The following is a 24,471-nucleotide window of genomic DNA, read 5'->3' as shown; positions in this document are numbered from 1 at the left end:
AAATGTATATGCATGCATATTTGTACTTTTAAAATACCATATGTAATGAAAGCTGTGCATAAATATTTATAAGAATACCTTTATCTAACTAGGCCCGTAGCATTTAATATTTTTCAATAAATTCATATATAAAATATATACATTAGTGCCAAATGGAACATATATTTTGAAATATGAACCCGTGTAAAACTCTGAGGAATCCGGAGTAGAACCCAGGTATCTGCCAAAGGAAACTTGGGAGCACTCCTCAATTGAAGAAAAGAAACAGTGCCTGGTCCCTTATCTTCACCGACTGTTTTACTTGTCAAAATTCTGGTATCGCTTCTGCAGTTTTATATTTGACTTCCGACCTCACGGCCATTTAACCTGCCAACTATTATTTTCTTTGAGGCCTTTAACACTCCACCCAAGTATTTTTGCTTTCCCGAGCAGTTGTGTCGCTTCCTTTTCAGCTACACCGTAACATCGACAGTGGTTTACGACCTGGGCTTAACGTGTACCCCAGTCTAAGGTTTCAGAACGATTAGGGCAGCCCTGTGATGACCTGAAGCCAATACCGCTTTGGGAAGCCAAAGTCTCCAGAGCGGCTCCCCGTTGTGCCAGGATTTCCAGGCAACCTGAGAGTCCCAGAGTTGGAGCCAGGCCCCGAGCGTGGGATTCCTTCGGGTTCCAGGTCCTTTTCCAGGTCAAACAAGCCGGCGGGGACCTCACCGCCGGAAAACGCCACCTTTTCCTGTCTCCTACCAGGCGGACGAAGGGAGAAGGAAGAGAGGGCGGCCGATTAAGACAATTAACACAATTCACAGTGTTCCTACTGAGGTTCAGGGACAGAGGGTCGGGACGTTGTGAAGCCCTGGGCGGGTGACCGACAGGCGCAGGTGTCGCCAAGGGCGGAATTTTACGGTCCGGGGAGCAGCAGCAGCTGCGCCACTCGCGCCGCCTGGCCGAGAGTCCGGGAGAGCCACCACCCGCTTCCGCAGCTTTAGGTCAATCTCTGAAAGACCTGGAGGGAGGGAGTCGCCTCCCTCCGGACAGGAAAAACCTGCTGCGTCTGCGTTTCTCCTGATCCCGCAGGAGCTCAGCCTCCAGCCCCGCGTCCCCTGAGCGCCAGATCCACGCTCCGGGTTTTGGCGACAGCTTGCGAGGGGAGCGAGCCGCACGTTGACAGCACGCGACCCTCCCCTTCCCTCCCGGGAGCTACAGCGGCTTGGGGGTCCTGGGGGAGCTGCGGCCGCGCTGCGGCGACGCGATCAGGTGGCCCTTCTTCATCGCAGATCCCCTCCCTCTGCAGCGAAGCTTCGCACTGCTAGATGGGCTAGGTAGGACAGGGAGAGGCGGGGACACGAGGGTGAGCACGTGGGGACACGAGGGTCCCGGGTGCGGGCGGAGTCCTATTGTCCTCCCGCACCGCACGGGCAGCGTCGCTCCGGGGCCACCTCTTTGAAGAGAGTACCCCGCCACTTTTCTTTGTGCCCGAGAGAGCCCTTAGGCGGCTTTGCCTCTGGAGAGAAGCCACATCCCGGGGGAGGTGGGACTGCGAGGTGACAGTGGGCTCCCATTGTCCTCCAAGAGCCCGCGGCCGCGCCTCCTGTCGCGCGGGACCGGGGACAGGTACAGCGGAGGGAAGGTCCCCCGCTGCCAGCACCCTTCTCCCCGCCCTGCCCCACCGGCCCCGCCCAGCTCCGGGCCCGGCCCCGCCCCCCCGCGCCCCGCCCCGCCCTCGGCAGGTTGAGACCGCGCGTCTGGCCGCCGCGCGCTCAGTGTCGCGGGCACTTCCAACGGCCACTGGCAGCACGGCAGCGGGCCGCACACCGACAACCCCGTTCCAGGGTCGCTGCCTCCCGGGAGACTCCGCGCGCAGTCCCCGGAGCAGATCGTGCAGGGAACCGTCGCCCCCGCCCCCCTCGGGATCTGCTCGCACAGACCAGGACTGCCTGCGCCCTCGGGAGGCGACCCCGGCCGACGCCCGGCCCCCGGGCAGAAGTGAGCCTCGGCGACTGCCGGTGAGTGAGTGTGGAACCCAGGCTGCCTCTCCACCTGTGAGTCTGTCCCACCCTCAACCTGAGTTTCCTCCAGCTCGTGCTGGTGCTGGGCTCGGAAGACTTAAAGGGTGCGAGGATAACCTAGGGCACTGAGCTGATGTCCGGAGGACCAAATGGGACGTGTAGCGTTCGGGGAGGGAATCGGGTCGCAGAGCTCTGCCAACCTCTCCGACTTCTTTAGGGTGGGGCTGCAGGCAGCAGGGCCCCCACCGAGTTAATGACAGCCATTCTGGACGCCTTTGCGTTTTTTCCATCAGAACAAACCGCACTTGGCTACCGCGCCCCTTTAGTGGTGTTTGCACCAGGGCGGCGCATGTGGGTGCCCAGCGCAGCTCTGCTGTTTCCTTGCTGACAGAGGCAGCGCATTGTAGCTGAGGCTCCAACCTGCAGATATGGCAGTTGAATTTTTTTTCTTTTTTGACTGCAGTTTCTGAACAACTGAAGCGTTTGCAAGACCTTTCTTCCTCCTCCTCCTTCTTTTTTTCTCTTCCTCATCTTCCTCACTGTCTTGACACAAACATGTGAGGACGAATGGATATAGCCAGTCATTTTTTCTTTATGAATTATTATACTCCACCCCCCTCTCGCCTCTGGGAGGGGAAGGCATGTGTTTCATCTTATAAATAGAAAGTAGCATTTTTTTTGGCAGGACCTGCTTTATACTGCACCGTCTAGGAGAGGTCAGTTTAAAAATAAATATGCACTTGAATGTTACATTACCGAGCTGGCTGTGGCATGGACGAGCTACGCAGACAGCAGCATCAAAGCTGGGAGGACATCTGTGTTGAAAGGAGTAAAAGCCCCAGAGTGTAGCCCAGGCTGACAGTCAAGTAACTACATTGTGTTTAAAAAAAAAAAAAGTGAGCGATTTAAAACGAGAGTGGGAAGAGGAATGTCAGTCCCGGACTGGAGCAGGAATCTTGACAGTCTTGGTGTGTTTGGGGGAGCGGGCTGCTGCTGTGTGTGCAATGTGTGGGGGGCTCTAGGGAGGGAACTGATGGATGTGTTAGGGAGAGAAGATTTTTTTTTTCTGCTTTTCTCCCACCCTGGCAGCGTGTAGCCCTTGCAAAAAACGTCGAGTTCTGGGAGGGGGATGGAGGAGGGGCACTGGCCTTGAAAATATTAGGAGGGTAGCAGATGTCCCTGCTTTCATAGCAGACCCGGAGACTTAGGACTTCCCCTTAACATCACAGGGAGAAGCAAGCTCCCCAGGAAGAGGCCAGCTTGCCCCAGGGGTATCTCTTAAGTCCATTAGAAAACTCCAGCAATATTCGGACTTATAAAAAGATCTTTCATATAACGACCAATCTAGGAAGCCCAACTTCTGGACTGTTGTAGAAGTCTTCACCGTTGTGGTTTGGTGGACAGTTCAGCTACAAGTATACACAAACACCTCTTTCAGAATGAAGGGCTCAGACACGAGGCAGCTGTGAAATGTCTAGCTGGCACTGTCAGGTGTGAAATAGATGAGGAGATCTTAATTCAAGGAATGGTTGACGGTCCCTCTGAATGTGCCTGGGGTTCCCAATAGGCCCCACCCATGGCCTGAAACAGGACTAGCAACCCTTGGGCTGGCAGCTAGGATGTCTAGAGGGGAGCTCTGGAAGCCTTCTGGGTCCATGCAGTTTCTATTTTCCAGCCATCTCATCTGCTAAAGATTTGCATTCTGAATTCCATGATTAGAACATGGTGCTGAGGCTGTGGCAGCCCCTGAAGACATGAAGTAAGATGAGCTCCCTCCCACCCGGCTAATCTGAGTCCTGAAATTCTGCCTTGCTTAGAAGGGGACCTAGAAAGGCAGCTAAAGTACGGCTTGTTTTCTTTTTGCTTTTTATTGCGAACTCAAATGGGATCCAAGATGCATAGAGAGCTGGACCAGGGACTTCAGAATGGCTCCCCAGCCGGTTGGCCCTGTCTGCTCTCCATCTTCCCCTTTAGCAAGGTGTTTTGTTTTATGTCTGACATGTTCACAAAAGTTGCCCTTTTCCACTTGTAAAATTCCTGCTATCCAATAACATTGGGGATAAAATCGCTTTAACCTATATCACCCTACAGTTTTTAGCCAAGCCGTAAAGTTTTCACAAGCTTTTTGCCCATTAGATGTAGCATTTATCCAGTGGGTGGAATACAACTCCTGACCTAAAAAGCCCCCAGGAATACTGCGCTGAATTATCATTAGTAGTAGTAGTATCATCATCATCATTATTATTATGGCTCTTGCTTTAGTCTGATTTCATATAGGCTCAGCCTAATTTCTTTCTAAATCCCATGGACCTGTTTTTATTTTCATTGAATAAGAACATAAAATTGCATTATTTATTTATTTATTAAAGATTTCTGTCTTTTCCCCGCCACCGCCTCCCATTTCCCTCCCCCTCCCCCAATCGAGTCCCCCTCCTTTGTCAGCCCAAAGAGCAATCAGTGTTCCCTGAAACACACTATGTTTCCTGTAGACAAAGTTGAGCCATTTGAGACTAGCATCAGATTTTGTCAGAAACAAAATCTCTTCAGGGCGCAGGTCAGAGAATTCTAACAGGTCATGTTGTGGGAACGTCAAAGGTAAGTCCAGTATAAAACCTGCCCTAAACTAAGCAAAGCACGCTTCCCGTTGCCTGCATTATCTCCTTTGTTTCTAAATCATTCCAGAAAGTAGGTGTGTTAGATCTGCATTGTAGTGTAGGTAATGACCGAAGGTAGGCCAGTTAGCAGCTTGCCCAAATGTCCACAACTAGACAGTAAAGAGCGTACCTAAATGGGGGTGTGCCTGAGGGGCTAATTCTACGTGGAAGTTGGTGTCTTTTTAAGTTTAGGGACTGGGAAAGCCTGAAGTTCTTGACTTGGTGTCAGGCTGCCTAGGCACATTGTTTGGATCTTGCATACTGTGCTTGTGGGGTGCTGGACAAATGTCTTGTCTTAGGTGATGGTATCATAGAACTCCATAGCCAGTCTTTCAGATAGATTGTGGGGTACTTACTCTCCAGAATTTAGGCACTGAAGGTTACACAGCGAAGCAGCAGAACAGGGTTTGAACTCAGGTATGTTTGACCCAGTACTGAAGAGCACACCTCCATTGTCTGGGAGGAAGGGTAGGGGAGCTATTAAATATGATTACTGTTATGGCTTTTGGCCTCTGGAAAGGAACTCATTTTATATTATTCTATCTCACCATATCACCACTCAGAGGAAGTAATTGCCAGCCTTAGGGAATGCGACTTGAATTACTTAATTATTAAGGGTGGCTCAGTCTTGTATGTGGTGACTTTGTTGGGCAGAGCTAGCATGGGACTGCTAGAATTGGTCTAAGCAGTTTATACCACAACCACCGAGATGCACTAGGTGACAACGTGGGACTTTGACACCAGACAGTCATGCCCCAGCTGGGAACAAGGCACTCCAGCACCCAGAAATGAATCCACCCCCCATGTAGGCCATGTCCTTGGATCAGTCAGAGGTAACAGGGCTAAAGGATGATGCCTGGTAAGTCGTTCTACCCAGGAGGCCTGGCTTGCAGCCCCCGGCCCTCACTGGTCCAGGGTAGTCAGGAACTGAAGGGGGTTGGACAGGAAGGCCCTGGACTCTGTCCTTGGCAGTGCACTCACCCTGGATGCTGCTGATAGATGTCTGGTGTGAAAGATAGAGTAAAGAGGCCTAATGCGCCCTTGCCCAGGACAGTCCTAGCCCCTGCTGCTCGTCGGAAGTCGGTCCCCAGGACAAGGTCTGGAAATTGCCCTGGAGTTGGGGCTGTCCAACTTGATCTGGAATTTTCTCTCTTCCTGCTCTCTTCCTTTAAAGACGACAAAACAAAACAACATCCTGAAAACTATGAAAAGAAACTAGCCAATTTTACAGCAAGTAGCAGCTAATCAGGGAAGGGTTTTTGTTGTTGTTTTCTCTTTAAAAAAAAAAATAATGTTTTCTTTGGCCTCAATGTACTTCAGTGACAACTTTTGCCAGAGTGGAGTGATAACATGAGTGACAGGGCCTCTGGCAGAAAAGCTCTTAACTGGATATCTTTGTAATAGAAACAAGAAAATGACGGTTATTTTGTTGTGGTTTGTTTTTGCTTCTTGTCTTGATTTTGATTTTTGTTTTCTTATTTTTTTTCTTTTTCCTTCTTTCTTTCTTTTCTTTTCTTTTTTTTTCTTTTTTTTTTTGAGACAGGGTCTCATAGCTTAGGCAGACCTCAAACTCCCTTCTTCTTCTTCTTCTTCTTCTTCTTCTTCTTCTTCTTCTTCTTCTTCTTCTTCTTCTTCTTCTTCTTCTTCTTCTTCTTCTTCTCCTCCTCCTCCTCCTCCTCCTCCTCCTCCTCCTCCTTCTCCTCCTCCTCCTCTTCCTCCTCCTCCGCCACCGCTGCCGCTGGCCTTCTCCTTCTCCTTCTTCTTTTAAAGACAGGGTTTCTCTGTAGCTTTGGAGCCTGTCCTGGAACTCGCTCTGTAGACCAGACTGGCCTCGAACTCACAGAGATCCGCCTGCCTCTGCCTCCTGAGTGCTGGGATCAAAGACGTACAACCACCACTGTCCTACTTGTCTTGATTTTTGAAGCAGGGCTTCTATAGCCCAGGCTGACCTTGAATGCTTAATCCTTCTGCCTCAGCCTCCTGAATCCTGAAATTATGTGCAAGTACCCCAGTACCCAGCAGCCTCCACCCCGTCACTCTGAAAAAAGACAACTCTTAAGGAGCCAAACTGTTTATGGAAGCTAATGAGCCCCACCATGAGTTTGTGTGGTCGTTACTGCTGGCCTAAATGATTAGTTCACAATACAACTCTGAAGCGGGGAGCTAGAAACAAAAGATATTTTGTGATTTGAAAGCTGTTTGCATATTTCAAAAAGTTAGGACTGGCCTTCCAGCCTTGGGCTCTTTATTAAACAGTGTTGCTGTGGTCACATTCCTGCAGTGACCCAATGGGGTGACACATAAAGCATTTCTGAAGACTCAGAACACTCAGGAAGAGTTCTGTGGTAAGCCAGTCTGATGATGTCCCCTTCCTACCGGATGCTGCAGAGTCCCTGCTACACAGGTGTGCAGTGCCCCTCTCTGTAGAGAGAGAACCCCTCCTCTGCCTCAGGTTGTTTGGTCCTCACAGAGGCTGCAGGACTACTCTGGTAGAAAGCTCACTCTGAGGCGCACCAAGTGACAGCTGTACAGACTTCCACACCTTGCAGCCTGCCCAGCTGCAGGCAGTCCAGGAATAGAGCTAGAAGAACATGCCGGAAGGATACTGGCAAATCAATGGTGTGGTTCTGTTTGGTAAAATTAACCCAGATTTACCTGGGTTACCAAAATGTAGCAAGGACTAGATCTGAAAAGAGGTTGGTATCTGGTGTGGATCTGAACGGTGTGATCCTGGCCTCTCTCCGAGTCTGTTTTTCCATCTCTAACAGGATTTGGTGTTAGGTGAGCTCAGATCATCCCTAGCTCGAGATTTCAGTAAGCCAGGAGCCACGTGACCTGTTAGCAGAGCCTGTCCTGCTAACAATAAAGAGTGGCCTTGGGCTGGAGAAGAGCTGTTCTCACCCAAGGAGCCAGAACGGGCTGGAGGACTTCAAAGGCAGGCGCCTGTTTGGACAGCTTACACATTTGGGAATCTGTCTTGTTCTGGTGACGTCCTGAAGGTCATATTTATAGACGCATTTTGTCAATGATAGATCTCTGTCGTGAGTCTAGTTGAGAAAGACCAGTACTTTTCAAAGACATCACACTCATTCAGGCTACACTCATCTTTAAAACACACAAAGACATTTCTGGTGAGATCTGCTTTGGTTATTTGGGAATGTAATTGATTTTTCCCCTTCATTTAATTTTTGTCTAGGGTCAGTTCAGGCTGAAAACATTTGGGTTTTTTTTGTTGTTGTTGTTGTTTTTTCCCAGCAGGAGTGGAGGCCATACACTTTTAGGGTGGTCAGCTGTTCACAAGGCAGATACTCCCCTTCTCCAGGTGGCTTCTATTCTCATCTGAAGAAATGGGAGGGGCAGCTAGCTCTAAATTCCTATAATTATCATTCTTTTTCCTTTTCTGGGGCAAGTCATAGTATCCTGGGCTTTTTTTCTGTGTGGTACTTACTGCATTTTGAATGATCTTTTAAAAATATTCATTTATTTTTTGAGAGAGGGTCTTGTGTATCCCAGGCTGGCTTAGAACTAACTCACAGGCCCCATTCCTCTACTCCCTGAGTACTGAGATTGTGAGAAGGAACAGCCGTAGCAATAATTCATTAATTCCTATGATGCCTGCCTAATTAAGCTGTCTGGAGACAGAGCCTGAGCCTGCTTTATCTAAGCATTCTCATTTCCCCAGTGAAGCTATCAAGTGGACAGTTTAATCCCAGCCATACCGTCCAACTCTTCCTCTAGTGTCTTGTCAATTGTTAAGAAGTTATTATCACTTGCCTGGCTTATTAAAGTCATTTTTTCTTGGCTATAGAACATTCAAATTCAAGGGGAAGTGGCCTGGTGGCCATGTGGCGGCCGTGCCATCTGAGGATGCTATGGACCTGGGGAGCCTGCACCAGAACATTTCTGGAGAACAGCTGAGAGGCAGTAACCTCCACTGAGGCTTCTTTTGCCCTGGGGACTGGGATGCCCAGCTGTCCACTGAGAGCACCGGCTGCTTGGAGTTCCTGGCACTGTCACAGGCCGCGCCACAGCCTGTGAACCTTTTATCCGAGACAGCGCTCACTTCTCTTCTCAGCACGTGTGTCATTGCTGTGGCCTCCTTTTCCAGAGCAGCGCCTGGAACCTGCACAGGTTTTCCTGGCTGGTAGCTGTTGATGACTGTGTGAGGAGCCAGCCTTGGGCTAGGTGACTGTACTCAGACTGTACAAGCTGAACCACTGGGGTCTCTCTAGGAGGTCATAGCACCAAACTAGGCATGGTCTCAGATGTCTTTGGAGTAAAATGTCTTCTGGTCATGCTGAGCTGGGTTTTTCATGGGAAGCTTGGTCATGCTGGTGGCTTTTCTTCTAGATCCTTCATGAAGGACCCCTTAACCCAGTGGCTCATCTGGAAGGAGGAGATTGCTGCCACCAGCCTGGTGGGACACATCAGGTCTCAGCTGCTGTGTATGGAATCAAAACAGGGATTGTTTCATGTTCAGTTTTGTCTTGAGTGGAAAGTTTTACTTTTAGAGCTGCACCACGTGGAAGACTTTACACTTTAGTTAAAACAATCAGTTAGGTGACCAGATTCTAAAGTTTAAAAGAAATATTGGAAGAAACCTGTGTAACAGCTATTCTTGGTTGTCATGGTGACTATATCTGGAATTAAAGCCAAAGCAGCTGCCTATCCTATGGATTGGGGTTCATTGCTCACCAGCCCTTTGCCAGGTGTTCATCCTGGCACCATGTATTTCAGGTTTACAGAGGAGGAAGCTCAGATCTTAAGAGGAAGCCACGGGCATTGATTAGCACCATGATACCAGGAACAGGGGCAGACACGGTGTGTACTGGTAGAAAGTCCTGTGATGGACCCTGGCATCTAGAACACCATAGAGCATGGGGTCTCCAGATGGGGTGTAGCAGAACAGGCTATGGAAAAGTCTCGGGCTGCTTGGGGTCTGTGCAAGGAACCCCCAAGGGCTTTAGCTTTTTCAGCCAGCACCTCCAAATGTCAGCTCACAAGTAAGCTTGTGGTAAGCTAATGCCCAGGTCTGTTTTTATAAGAGCTGCCAGCCACATCCTGCCTCTTTCTGCACTGACGTGATTATGTAATTAGCTTTAACCCAAATGCAGGACTTCCTACTTATTCATTTGATTCCTGTTGACTTCATCCTGCCCTACTCGAGTCTTTTAAGGTAATTTTATACCCAGTCTGCCATCGGCACATGGAGGGATCCTTGTGGGTCCCATGTTGTCTAGAGATGAATGCAGCTGCTATGTCCTTCAAGGCATCCATCCTATCATTGCCAAAATCAGTTTCGTATGTACACTACCCCCTAGCAGCTCTCACCAAAGAAGCAAAGAAACGGGGTTCTGCATGAACTTGCCAGTGCCTGCTTAGCTGTGTTTCTCAATTTCACTAAAAATAGACGCAACAGTCAACAAGGAGTCTCATCATCCTTTTTGTGAAAACAATTTGACTCTGTGTTTTTAACCGCTCGCTATAGTTTTTCAAAGGCTCTTTAAGTGACCAGATGGAGACAGGTATTTTCTAGGCCTTAGGACACTCCGTCCTCCTTAAATCCTGGGAATCTGCTCTCACACCAAGTGGAGTCCTTTCCTATGGCCATCGCCTGCTTCTCCTCGGGCTCCCCTTTGCTATAGAATGCCCGTTGTAGTTTGCTGAGAGTGTTTCTCATATGCTATTAGGCCACCTAAGCCAAGTTCTCCCTAACTCATTTCCTTCTAAGAGGAAGGAGTAGCAAGGTGGGCTCATCGCTTCAACAGGGTCTCACTCTTGGAGCTGAGTGTAACTGCAAGATTTGAATGGTCCGAGATAGTCTTGTTCACACTTGTTCTCACTCTGCAGTCATGGGTAGAAGCCATTTGTTTCCCCTTTAAACATCACTTTCACAAATATATGCTCTCTTTAGCACCTTCTATGAGTAAGATAGTTTGTTCTCGTGGCCGGCAGCCTAATGGGGGTGTTGGGCAAGGAAGCAGTAACTACAGTACTGTGTGGTAGTTGGTGACGTCAAATGCCGACATGGTCATGGGCTAACCTATCTCCAGACTGTAAGGGTGGGCCTGGCCCTAAAGGGGTTTAAGATGTTGGGGGATTCTAGGATAAGATAGGAGGCAAATGCACAACAGAGTGGTTGTGGGGCGAGTGAGGAGAGAGACCCGCTGGTAGGACTTGGTACTTGGCAGGAGGCTGTGGCTGGGGAGAAGTTGAACAACAGCTGGGTTTTGGCATTTACAAAGAGAATAAAGTGCAGGAGGCCCTGACCATGGGCAGACAGAGGGAGGAAAGATGGAGTTTCCCAGGAAAGCAAAGTGGGGAACCCCAGAATGCAGGAGAGAAATCTAGAGCTTCCTAAATTCTCTGAAAAAAGCCACTGTTTTGTACAGTGAGATCTGCTCTCGGACCCCACACATTAAGTTCAACAATGTACAACCCCCAGACCTTTCAGGAGCCAATTCAGTGAGAAAACAAAACATCAACTATGTGTTTCGTTGCTATGGCAATGTTTCTAAGAGCTTACTTTCGATTTCTTTACCTGCACAGCAGCCCCGGTCCATAGATGACTCTAAGTGGTTCTGGTCTAGGCTTACGTAGGTGTGTGTGAGCTGAAGTTTTACTCTGGAAGTTACCATCAGCAGTGGTAGTTGAGGCCACGTGCAGGGCGTCATTGAGGAGCTGAGACAGACAACAATCCCCTCGTCCTGGAGAGATCCAGGCTTCTAAAGCCAGGGCTCAGACCCTTTCAGTAAGGGGTCACTTGATAGTTCATGCTTTGAGGGCCACCTGCATTCTTTGCCCAGCTGTCATTGCTGACTTTGTAGGGCAGTGGCAATTCTGCTGTGGTCTCCCAGCTTCAGTTTTATTGAGGCTCAAGACCTGATAGTTATTTCTCTGAGCGACTATTCTAGGAAATAGAGGGCATTCAGCAGCATTCTTGTCTTGTGTCCATGAGGTTCCACTAACTAATCCCTTCCACCTAGGGCTGCAGTATCAAAAATGTCTGCAGATGTTAGTTACATGTTACTTGCTGGGGTGCAAAACTGCCGCCCGCGGAGAATGGCTGATCTGAGGAGGCGCAAACACAAATGCCTGTTCTTGGGGTGTTCCAATAAAACTTTATTTACCAAAACAGATAAGGGCCTAGTTCTGGCTCACCTATTGTGGGCTCTTGACATAACAGATGGGCAGAAAGAAAATAAGAGCTTAGACAGTGAAAACTGAGGGGCTTCTGTTAGTGGCCAGCATATTAAAAGACTCAACCGTAGCTCTCATTTCTAGCACCATGGCTCACCTTACTCTTGAGATAGGCCTAAAAACCACAAAGCGAGAAAACAGGAAAATAACAAATGACATAAGTTCTGCACAATACCTAAGAATGCCTCCAGGACACACAGCAGTGGAGCAGGATTACGTGAGGTGAGTTTGGGAAAACTTCCTCCAGGAAGGAAGTGACTGGGAAGCAGAGGATGTTGTGGGTAGTGTTTGATGGTGAGAAGGTGCAGAGGACATTCCTAGGAACACAGAATCCTTGGTCTCAGAAAGTGGGGAGGGGAGCAAAGTGTGAGCAGTGACGGAAGAAGCCATTGTCCCCTTGCAGTTGAGCCCCAAGACTGCGCACTGTCACGTGCATGCGCTTCCTCTGGAAAAAGAATTAACAGCATTGGATATTTTCTAAGAACAGGATGTTTGTTTTCTTTCCTTGAGGCTCAGAGGTTTTCTTGTTGCTTTAAATTTTTAATCTTTTGACCTTAACCACAAAGTCAAATTCCTTTTGAGATTATTTTTCATAATAGCAAAAATACTAAGAAGTTGTAGCCAGCTAGAGCTGCCAGGGCAAGTGCGCAGGCCTTTTCCACGCATTCTGGGTGTCTGGCAAGGTCAGGTTCGTGTCTTCTGATCGTTGCTGCTGTGATCTCAAGGCATCCTTCCTTCTGGTGCTGCTGGACTTGGGGGAGAGATAGTTTCAGTTGATAGGTGTCATATCAAATCAACAGTCCAGAGGTGGAAGAAATTCTGGCTCCTGCTGATTGACCCGAAACACGGACTTAATTCAAGACCATTTCCTAGATGGTGTGGTCTAAGTATTCCATGAGCTAAAACCTGCCTGGGCCACAGCAAGCCCTTGTCTGTCTGTTAGCTATTACATGTCTAAATTCTTTAGAGAGCCGGGCATTTCAGATTTGCCTCATCTTCAGAGTAATTTGCACTGTGGGCTGCTTCCTTGGAGCCAATCAACCTGTCTCTTGTGATGGAAAAATCAAATTGGTTATGGATTGATTATTTGCAAATTTGGAGTTTACTGTGTGCTGTGTGATTGTTGTAGGAGACAGGATGATAAATAAGACCCAGTTTGTGCTTGTAGAGGAGTTTCAGCCTAGAGAGCATGCGCACCCTCATTCAAATATGTGCATACAGTCAGGTGTGTAAGTAACCTTGGGCAGTCTTCTGTAGACAGGGTTGACAGTGGAGTGACCACATATCCAGGGAGGATGTGATACAGAGACGCCTGTTATAACCCGTCAGGGAGCGTGTGTGACTATAGACAGCCCCAACAACTTAGGAGGATAGCCTGGAAATTCCTATTGTGGCCCCCAAACGAGTTTTCAGAATGCACAACTCGAGGATGTAGCATAACAGCAAAGCTTTGCCTCTCTATAGTGCCCTGAAGTGTCCACAGTCTGAATTCCTAGTCACCTGGCAACCTACTTTGCATCATTTCTGGTACTACTGTCGGAACTGGAGTCTGGCACAGGCAACTGACAATGTAAATGCTAGCAGGGTTTGGGCACCTAGGCAGTCTTGGGAGATCATGGCTTTGGGGCAAAGGTGGAAAGGACTGAACAGTGCTGAAAACAAGAGGTCAATTCTTTCAGTGTTGATACTGTCCTTGTATCATCACGGACCAAGTTGGATCCAGTAGTTATGGAGCATGTGAGCAGCTCATAGTAACAGCCTTGTTGGATTCCTACTTGTCAAACTAGAGTGCCTGCTGGCTGCTCCTGGCCAGCACTGAGGCTAAATCCCTGTAAAATCAGTCATGCAAAATGAACCAGGCATGAGAGAACTTGCCCTCAGCTTGCCTTGTTATAATTCTCAGGAATCAATGCCCATATAGGCTGCCCTTGTAACTTACTTTTTATAAGGAAAAGACGCCCTAATGGGCTCTCTTCACAAGTGTTAGTACCTTGGGAGGTGGGTGTCTTGTCATTTAGTTTTGCTTTAAAAAAAAAAACCTTTCAAATAGTGCAATTAAGTCCTGTAAATGTAAGGAGTGTACGTAAATTAGCAGTGAGTCTCCCACGCGGTTTTTGTGGGTCCCCGTATAATTGGGGTTGTAAAAGGAAAGTAAATATAAGCTGTTGTTTAATCATAAGTGAGAAGCCCATTTATAAATAATTGAAGGTGGCTGTCTCAGACTTTCTGAGTGGTCCGTAAAATACAGCCTGCTCAGTCTGCCAAGGGTGTGCAGGGCAGAGCTCAGCAGCTAGGAACTTGGGGCTCACAGAAGCTCACAGTCTTGCAAGATGCTGGTCTGTCCTCAGTTTAGGAACCATGGGTAGGAGATAAGACTCTAAAGATAGAAAAGGCATCTAATCTTCTGGTGGGTGGGGTAGAACAGACCAGAACTGTGAAAGGCATGCCCTTTAGGGTGCTGGGGCAGAGTTCTCTGGACTTGGATTATTTTCCCCTTTACGTTCAGTGTTGAATGTCTAATGCCAAAATTCTTCTCTCTGTGAATTTTGAAATTCTTTCCTGGGAGAAACCCCCTGCTGAGGTTCGCAAAAGGACTGGCCTGAGGAGCCCCTTTGTAGTAAGGCTTGGGTTTCCCCAGTACCAAAGGTTGGCTAGTCATTAGCAAGTGAAAACCTCGCTGTGTTAGCACAGAAAGCCTTTTCAGGGGCACGTCTGTGGGCCTGTTTATGGGGAGTGTGAAATGGAACCGTGGGGAAATTAGTGAGTGTGTTCCCCAGTGGGAGGGTTAACGCTGTACTGGCTCCTTGGGGGAGGCTCTGGGTACAGACTCCTCCCCCTGTGAGGTCCGTGTTCTTTAGAGTATACATCGTCCACTCTCCACCCCCTCTGGCAGCCCCCTGGGTTCCTCCCTAGAGAGGTCAAGACTGTGTCCTGGTATTTTCTGCTTAGTTGCTCTAGAGCCCTCTTTGAAGAAGTTAATCTCTTTTTCATTACAAATGAAAGGAAGCCTTCGGATCACTGAAAATTAGTGTTTCCTTAGTTTTCTTTCAGCTGTTAGAGTTCTGTCACCTTCCTCTGCTCAGCTCCAGTGCCCTCCTCAGAACATGCAGAAACATGTTCCAGGTAGCCCTTGTGCTTCTGAAGAGTCGAGCCCAGAGACCAGGGCTGTTCGGGAGTTTGGAGCGCAATGGCGGGACAGAGGAGTTAGCACCTTCTCCTCCCAGTTGGTGGCAGGGAGATTTATGCAGAAGATGCTCAGGTTGGGAATAAGGTGGAGGGTGGTTATCCCATCATTCTTCCTAAGATTGTTGGTTTAGACAGGAAAGAGTAACTATGTTTTTGCTTTTTAACGTGCGGATAGTGGTGCTGTTGCTGGATGCCAGGGGCGGGCTCGTGGTCACTTTTGCTGGGGCAAAAGGGCAAAAGGGAGATACCATCAGAATTTGGGCATGGGATATGGCTTGGTGATTAGTGCCTGAACATATGCCTAGACCCTGGGCCCCATACCCAGTACACGTGGGGAAAAAGTTGGGATGCCCTTGAATGATGTGTAATGAAGTCAGAAAGGGCGTTTGAATTCCAACTCATGTCCTACAAGGAAAGGAAAAGAGCAAGTCCCTCGGGAACCTCAGGAAGACACCCTCTGCTCACACAACCTGCCCTTTGTTTTCTGGGGTGTGTTTTGAATTAACATTGTAACCTGTTTTGAAGGATGCAGGACATTTTTTTGTGTCTTTTCTCCCAACTAAGGATGAATCTAAAAATAATTACTAGACAAACCAAGCATTCCTTTCTTAAAATAAATGGATTTCCCCCACTAAAATTTCAACTTTGTTCTTTCCAGCACCTAGTAAGTTGACAGTTCTCTCAATCCTGAGTAATTCAGGAACTGATTTCTCAGTCAGTAATTTGTTTTTTATAACCCTTGCCCCACACACCCTTGTTGTCAGCTTACTTATTTGGTATGTGTATTAGTCAGGGTTCTCTAGAGTCAAAGAACTTATGAAATGACTCTCTCTCTTTTTTAATATACATAAGGGGAATTTATTGGGCTGACTTCCAGGCTGCAGCCCAGCTAATACAACAGTGGCTAGCTGTGAATGGAAAGTCCGAGAATCTAGTCTCACCAGGCTGGGTGTCTCAGCTGGTCTTCTGCATATTCTGGAAACCCGAAGAGGTAGGCTCCAGTGCCAGTGAAGGAATGTGTGTGCTAGCAAGGCGAGGGTAAGCAAGCAATGAACAAAGGCTTCCTTCTTCTATGTCCTTATACAGTCTTCCAGCAGAAGGCATGGCCCATATTAAAAGTGTGTCTTCCTTCCTCAAGATCTAGATCAAACATGTGTCTTCCTACCTCAAAAGTCTGAACTACATGTGGATTCACCACTTCAAACAGAAAATCTCTCACGGATGTGCACACCATTTCTAGTTCATTCTAGATGTAGTCAAGTTGACAACCAAGAACAGCCATCACAGTATGTGTAGCATTATTTTGTTTGCTGAAAGAATGACAGAGGAAATAGGTGATAAAGATCATTGACCTAGCGGGGAAGCGAGCTGATAGGTGCCTCCTGCCTGCAATGGCAACACATGGCAGGCCTCCAGGCAAGAGTTGCAGCCTGCCTGAATTACATAGTGAGTTCTAGGATCGCTTGGGCTACAGAGTGAGACACTATTTCCAAGAAATTAGATAAAATGAAAGAAAAACAAAGCTGGACATAGTGATACATATATATGACCCCAACAGAATGGAAGCTAAAACAGAGGTTTGGTTATGAAACCTTCTTATCCTGCCCCCCCCCCCCCCAAAAAATTAGCAGTGAAGAAATGCTTCAGTTTTTTTCCATAATCAAATTATTACTGCTGTGCTTTTTTTTTAAAAAAAAACATTGTCTGCCTATATGCCTAAGGTAGTCACAAGTACATACATAGAATTACCTAGACTTATACAGAAATGGCAACCCAGCTATCTGCCTTCCCTATCAGAGGTATGCCTGTACTATCCCCTATGGTCTTGTTCTGGGTCTTGACATCTGTCTTAGAGTTTCTGTTGCTCTAAGGAGACACCATGACAACAGGAACTCTTATAAAGGAAAACATTTAATTGGGGTGGCTTACAGTTTCAGAGGTTGAGATCATTATCATCATGGTGGGGCATGGTGGCATGGAGGCAGACATGGAAAGCAATAGGAAGTAAACTGAGACACTGTGTACTTGAGCACAAAAGACCTCCAAGCCCACCCCCACAGTAACGCATTCCCTCAATCAAAGTCATGCTTCCTAATAGTGGCACTCACTATAAGCTTACGAGGGCCAGTTACATCCAAATTATCACAACGTCCTTGGATTTCTCACAGGTACCTGAAAGTAGGAACATATCTGTCAGAAGCTGCATATTCTCCAGAGACAGGATGCCTCGTGGCTGGCTGGGAGCTGGGCCTTTTGTTGGCAGAGCTTCCCTTGCCAGTGCCCAGAGTGTTTGTCTTCTGAGAAATATAACTTCCCTGATGAGTGCTATCAACTCCCATCATAGAGAAGAAGAAAAACCATGGTCTGTCGCTATGAGAATGCAGCCATGAAGACTTCAGATTTCAGAGTCAAGGGATGGGTGTTTGAGAACAGTGTGTGTGAAGAACCCTTTCTTTCTGTCTTTAAAAGATCAGGAAGATAGAGTGCACAAATGCTCGGGAGAACAGGCGACACTGGAGGTTGAACAGCGAGCTCTTGATGGAAGGAAATGGGGAAAGATGCGGAGAGGGAGCCCAATGCCCTGTCAGTGCCCAGCACCCTCAGTGTCGGCTGAGTCAGTTCGTGCTGGCAGTGGAATGTTGGCTGAAGCACAGTAACAAACTCTGATCATGGGGCACCTAGATTTTGCCAGACCTAAGTACCACGTGCAAAATTGGCTCTGTAAGCCAGTGTCTGAGTACCACACATTTATTTGTTGTGTTTTTGTTGTTACAATGGCCAGTTTGTTCACGTGACTCAGAAACCTGAAATCACAAAGGATCATCACAAATGTACCCTTTCCACCTGGGTCCCTTTCCATTCGCTTTTGCTCCCTGAGGACACTCACCACTGTTAGTGTCTTACGTGTTTTATACATGTACAAGCCAAGGCAGTTAGATTACAGACTTCACTTCTGCACCTACCTTTTCTTCCTTTGAACATGTACATCCCTGAGCTCTTTGCCTATGGCTGTATTAAACGTTTCTTTCCTTCTTAGACGCAAGAACTACTAACGTGAGTGGTTGGACCATCTGTACAGATCTGTAGGTTCTTTCCAACTCTTAGCTATTACAAATGTTTGATTGGATAGCCTGTACACAGAATGTCCATATCTTTAAGTGAACTGAGCTCCTGTATATGGAACCTGAGTCCAAGGGCACGTGATTTGCCGCCTGGAAAGACATCATCTGACTGCCCTGGCTGGAGGCTAGGGCTGTTCACACTCCTACTGTCCTGTGGGCAGGAACCTTTCTCCATCCTCCTCGGCTCTGCATGCATTTGTGTCTCCACCAGGCTCTGGAATGCAGTTCCTTGTTAACCAGGGAGCTAAATTCTCAGAGAATGTGTTTTTTAAATGTCTTCCCACCTCAGACTGGGACCTAGCCTCCTGGTTCAGTCCGCCACTCCTGACAGGGTGACGCAGTGTCTGTGCCCCTGTACTGTCTCATTTGTAAATGGGACATTTAGTGTTCTAGCAGGAGTCTTTTGGATTCTTGTGAGTGGGAGAGTGAAGCATTGTGGGAACATAGAGAGGCCCTCAGTAAATATCACTTCTTACTAGGGAAGACTCAAGCTGTGTAAGCAGTAACAGAAATACTGTCTAAAGAACCAAGAGCCTGGGAAGGGAAAGTAGATGCACTAGCTGATAAGCAGGGATGGGAGGATTTATGGATCGCAGGAGAGGACACAAGAGAGAGGACTGGACCAGAGCTACTGGGTGCTGCCTAACACTGTACTCTTTTAAATGGGAGAGTTGGTGTTTCTGTCCGACATCCCCCGTTTAAAAATCAAAACACCCTTTCATTGTATTTGACAGCTGTTAGGCCTGGCACATGGTGTCTGGCATCTTACTCTCTGCGCGTATGTAGCCTTGTCACAGCCGCCTCCTTGTCCCCGTCCTCCCCTGCCCCACCCCCGTTATCTCTGGTCTCTTTTTGTCTTCATGCCACCAACATAAACCTCAGCATTTACCAATCCACGGGAACCTCTGACTAAAAGGCCACAATGTCTGTGGCCAGGCAGGGATTGCTTTAAGAGGCCCAACCAGGAAGCCTTCCTTGGTACTGAACACCCCTCCCTCAGAGAAGAGCAAGTACTTCTCTGTCTCCTCCCCACCATGCCCTACCCTTGTTCATTTGCAGAATGGCCGTGTGTGACCCTGTCAGAGGCAGAGAACTGATCTCTGGTGTTCTGGAATGCCCTGCCCTAGGTACTTCTTGGCCTTCCATAACCTGAGCAGACCTAAGGCAGGCATCAATGACAAGCTGCAAATCTTTTCCCTGACAGCTGCCATCCTGGCCTCGCGTGCTGATAACACTGCCCCAGGGAGGGTTCTTCCCTGGGATTGCCTACCACTTTCTGGGGCAGGACTGTGTCACGGAAGCCCTAGAGTGGGGCTTTAGGCTGTGTACCTATCAGGTCTTCCCAGGGTTCAGCTTTTTGTGTTCGTAGGTGTTGTGAGCTAGGGCCTCAAGTGCGTCTCAGAATGGTTTTGAACTAATCCAGGAAAACCTTGAAGTTATGCCCCTTTTGCCTCCTCCTGCTAGTGCTGACGTCACAGGCATTTACCACCACACCCTCTACGTAAGGGTTCACCTTTGTTATTAAGACAAGACCCAAAGCAGCACTGAATAAGAACATCAGGACCTGAGTCCTCGGATGTTTGGTAGCTCTGTGGTCAGCATACTCTTGGCAAGAGCAAACCTGTTGCTTCCTCCTCACACACAGAGCCAAGTGGGGCTGGGTCTCTTCTACTTCTCTGCCTTCTCAGGCCTGGGAGGCTGGACAGCATGCCAGTGCTTGCCGGATAAGCCGATTCCCAGACAGAGTAAGCTGTTAACCTTTGCCAGTGGGTGGTGGAGCCCAGCCCTTGTCACCTGTCACTGATAAGTGAATTTAAAACTTGCTGAAAGGAGAGAAATCTGGAACAGATGTAGAGGGCCTCCAGCTGCTACCAAGCAAATGTGACTGTCTTCAAGCCACCGTCTGACCCAGCCCTAGGAGGACTGATCATCAGTCTCGGTGCCAGGGGACGGGGAGGGGAAGCGGGGTGAGAGAAGGCAATTTTAGCTTCTGGGGTAGGTGGGATGGAGGGGCATTTTCAAAACGTAGGTTTCACATCAGCTAGGGAGGGGCTGACATGCCTGGACCCTCTTGACCCTCTTTCAAACCACTCTTCCCTGCCATACTGGTTTGAACAATTTACCTGCCTTGGTATCCACTTACTTTAAGTCATGGTTTCTGTGGGTGTCTGGGTAGGGTTTTGAGCCCAGGCCTCACTGGGATGTGACCAAGTTCTGGGCCAGAGTTCTGTGTCTCATCAGAGGCTAGCTGGGGCAAATAGATTTCTACTATTTACCAGCAAGGAGCTTGGCCCACTGTGTGGGCGTATGTGAGCACCCCACCAAGGGAGCTTGGCCCAGTGTGTGGGCGTATGTGAGCACCCCACCAAGGGAGCTTGGCCCAGTGTGTGGGCGTATGTGAGCACCCCACCAAGGGAGCTTGGCCCACTGTGTGGGTGTATGTGAGCACCCCACCAAGGGAGCTTGGCCTTGTGTGGGTGTATGTGAGCACCCCTACCCTCGCTACTTTTGTTCTCCCTTTCTTCCCACCCCTCCTTTACTCTCTTCTTTCCCCTTCCCACTCTTCAGCTCAGAAGGGATCTTCTGTAATGTTACCTAACCAGGGAGTGACCGCGGCCATAGTTCTTTGGATAGAAGCAGACCCCCATTGGACCTGTGAAGGCATTAACACCAGGAAGCGGCATTGGAATGCTGCCCCCCCCACTCTGTGTGTGTGTGTCTCTTGTACTCACCTTATAGTGATGCTCCCGAGGAACCTCAGGGGCAGCTCGACTTAATATTAATGGTCGGAGTGTGCTTCCTTTGAAATGAACCAGTTCTTTCTCTTTCATCCCAGGATACTATCAAATCCTGGAGTCCTTGGGGCTCAGCATTCTGTGACATCCCCCTAGACCAACAATGTGTTTGTACCCCTGCCCTTACCCTTAGTCTTGTCTCCCCATTTCTAAGAATGCATTCAAGTGAGGTTTTCTTGAACCATTATATAATAGTCACTGTCGATTATTAAATGATAATTTCCAGCTTCCTTCCTTTTAGTCATTTAATTTCATTTGTGTGCAGAATTCAGCAACACACCACTGTCAGTCTTGTTAATATGCATGCAGAGTAAAGAAAATACAATTTTAGAACTGACCCAGGCGCTCCTGTGTTGATGGCAGTTTTTTGTTGCTTTGTTTAGTATTCTTGTGTATGTGTGAGTGCCCTCATGTATGTACGTGTGCCCGCATGTGTGTCTGTGTGCCACCACACGCATGCCTACTAGCATGGAGATCAGAAGACATTACATCTCCTGGAAGTGGGGTTACAGACAGGTTTGAGCCTCCCTGTGGGTGCTAGGATCTGAACCCAGATCTCCCAAAAGAACAGCAAGCTCTTCTAACTGCTGACCCATGTCTCTAGTCCCTTGACAGCAGTGTTTAGAAGAAAGAGAAACTGCCAGCTTAGATGTGCTCAGAACCATGGCCATGTTTAAAAAGTACTGATGTTTTAAGTTTAGGGGCTAAGTACCCCCTTTTCTGTTTTCCCCTGAGCTAAGAGCAACATTAGTGACTCCTTCCTGAGAGTAATGTTCTTATCACAGTTGGGGGAGCAAAGAAGTTGGCTCTAGATGCAAAGTGGCCTTGCCGTTATCTCCGGGCACTGGGATAAAAGTTCCTGAGGAATGGCAGGCCTGAGTGGACCCTAAAGGATGGGCTATCCCAACCTGCTTTGGTTTCTTTTCCAGGCTTCTCTGTGCTGTGGAAGGAACTGGATGATGTAACCAGCTCTGCAGGAAGACACACATGGTTTTACACTGAGTAAGAGCTCTCGGGCCCTGTTCAGAGTCACTTGAGGAAAAAATAATGTGACGGTTGTCATCAGAAAGGCTTTTCTGAAGTGGGGGATACCCGTGAAGAAGATCGCCTCTCCCCATCTGCGAAGTGGACTTTCTTAGACTCCAAAATGCCAGCCAAGACCCCAATTTACCTGAAAGCGGCGAACAACAAGAAGGGAAAGAAATTTAAACTGAGGGACATCCTGTCCCCTGATATGATCAGTCCTCCCTTGGGGGACTTCCGTCACACCATCCACATCGGCAAAGAGGGCCAGCATGATGTCTTTGGAGATATTTCCTTCCTTCAAGGGAACTATGAGCTCTTGCCTGGAAACCAAGAAAAAGCACACTCCGGCCAGTTCCCTGGACATGACTTCTTCCGGGCCAACAGCACCTCAGACTCAATGTTCACAGAAACGCCCTCCCCAGTGCTCAAAAATGCCATCTCTCTGCCGACCATTGGAGGATCCCAGGCTCTCATGCTGCCCTTATTGTCACCAGTGACATTTCACTCCAAGCAGGAGTCCTTTGGGCGTCCTAAGTTGCCAAGGCTCAGCTGTGAGCCTGTCATGGAAGAGAAAGTTCAGGAGAAAAGTAGTCTGTTGGACAACGGGACAGTCCACCAGGCAGACACCTCGTGGGGCTCCAGTGGATCTGCGTCTCAGTCCAGCCAGGGCAGGGACAGCCACTCCTCCAGCCTGTCTGAACAGTACTCCGACTGGCCCGCAGAGGACATGTTTGAGCATCCTGCCTCCTGCGAGCTCATGAAGTCCAAGACTAAATCAGAGGACTCCCTCTCTGACCTGACAGGCTCCCTGCTCTCGCTGCAGCTGGATCTGGGGCCCTCACTTTTGGATGAGGTCCTGAATGTCATGGATAAAAATAAGTAACCTGGAGTCAGCTCTTTTCCTTTGGAGTAAGAGGTACCAAAATAAGCAGAAAACAAAAAACTCAGCTAACCACAGCTGATGGAAAGAGCTGCCCGGCCTGGTTTTTGCAGCCGCGTGATGCATTTTCTAAAATAACGTTCCTGTTCCTACGAAATATTTTTTTAACTGCCTTGCCCTGTTTGCAAAAACAATTTTCAAAACAATAATTTTAAAAATTAAAAGAAAAAAAAACCTGTCCTGGCAAAAAGAGAGAGGAAGTGAGTCAGAGCTCACTTTGAACGGGCATTGCTAATGCTGGGCTCAATTTTGTTTGCAGGCACGCGGAAACCAGAGCTGTTTGAAAGGGCTGGGCCATGGGTCTCTCCAAGGCGCTCTACAGCATGTTGTGAGAAGGAAATCAAAACTCGCTTCACACCTAAGCCTTCTTTTTTCCTAGACTCTTTTGTATATTGTATTCTTTGGGCTCACCATAGCAAATTCCCCAGTGTTAAGATTTTACTGTTTTCATATTCAAACAACCTTAAGGGACCGGGTTTTTTTTCTTGTGGTTCTTATATACCCCTGTATATTATTTCCATGTTCCAGAAGTTTGACTGTCAGCTACATGTTGGTAAAAACAAGCAAGGTGTTACTGTAACTAAGTTATTTTTAAAGTTGAAATATATTTTTATGTGCCTTTGGCTTTTTATTGCAGAGTCTACATTTTATAGATAATACATCAAGTGTTACTTGTCTTGTTTCCATTAGGGCTTCCTTGCAAGCCCTGTTTGTGTATTTGGAAAAAAAAAAACCTATTCATTACTATTCATTATCAGTTCCCCCCCACCCTGTTCATGTGTTATCTTACTACTAATAGTGCCAGGAATGGTTTGTAAAGTGCGGGGGCACAGGGTGTCCACAATGCTTTTGCAGAGACTGGAGTTGGGTATTAGGACAGCTCATACTCCCAATCCTAGGTACGTCATACCACACAATAAAGAGTAAATGCTAAAACGAACTTGCTCGTTTATAGTTATAAACAAGAACCAGAAAAGAAGATTCTGAAGACTAGCTAGTAATGTACCCAAGCCTTTAAAATATGCTGAGATATGACTCCTAAGTGTTCTGCAGTTTTGGATTATTTTTATTAAGATTTGATTCTAGAAATAGGAACACAAGAAATAAATATGTGAGGTCATTTCTGTTGTTTTATACAAACCTTAGTGCTGAGAGAGAGAGAGAGAGAGAGAGAGAGAGAGAGAGAGAGAGAGAGAGAGAGAGAAGGGGTGGGGCAGGGCTGAGACTGTAGGCCTTTGCCACAGACCCTGCTTATTAACCCCATCCTGTGCGTGTCTCCTTCCCACACCCACACAGCCTGTTCCTACAGACTCAGATGTCCTGAAGACAGCGGCTTGTCATGCTCTATAAGTCCTGTGGACAGAGACCCAGCAAGGGGATCCCCAGCTGCCCTGAGGCCATTGGTTAAGGAACCAGAACAGAAAATTACACACAGATTCCTATCTTTCTTCAGCTCTCCTCCCTACTCTGGTTGTCTGCCAAGGGTGGGTGCCAGCTCCAGCCCCTTGGTGTGTCCCGGAGACTCCTCCTCAGCAGCACCAG

General features: G+C 48.0%; 1 protein-coding gene across 3 annotated transcripts; it reads left to right on the top strand.

Annotated features, from left to right (window-relative positions):
• Positions 1–847: 847 nt before the first annotated feature.
• On the top strand, positions 848–23,552 carry Cdc42ep3 (CDC42 effector protein 3). Of its 3 annotated transcripts, none has more exons than XM_075955319.1 (2): positions 848–2,003; positions 21,893–23,552. In XM_075955319.1, the coding sequence occupies exon 2, from the start codon at positions 22,111–22,113 to the stop codon at positions 22,870–22,872; it is 762 nt and encodes a 253-aa protein (XP_075811434.1). In that variant the 5' UTR covers positions 848–2,003; positions 21,893–22,110; the 3' UTR covers positions 22,873–23,552. The 3 variants fall into 3 exon arrangements, with proteins under 3 accessions (XP_075811434.1, XP_075811435.1, XP_075811436.1); XM_075955320.1 differs by having other exon boundaries at positions 848–2,007; XM_075955321.1 differs by lacking the exon at positions 848–2,003 and adding an exon at positions 15,996–16,084.
• The last annotated feature ends 919 nt before the right edge of the window (positions 23,553–24,471 follow it).

Source organism: Microtus pennsylvanicus, chromosome 21 (genome assembly GCF_037038515.1).
Source record: "Microtus pennsylvanicus isolate mMicPen1 chromosome 21, mMicPen1.hap1, whole genome shotgun sequence".
NCBI classification, from domain to species: domain Eukaryota; kingdom Metazoa; phylum Chordata; class Mammalia; order Rodentia; family Cricetidae; genus Microtus; species Microtus pennsylvanicus.
Note: the sequence above shows the minus strand (reverse complement) of the source record. Positions and strands in the feature narration are given on the sequence as shown.

What these genes read in the sequence shown, in the direction of transcription:
- Cdc42ep3 (XM_075955319.1), top strand. Translation starts at nt 22,111, where the DNA reads ATGCCAGCCAAGACCCCAATTTACCTGAAAGCGGCGAACAACAAGAAG.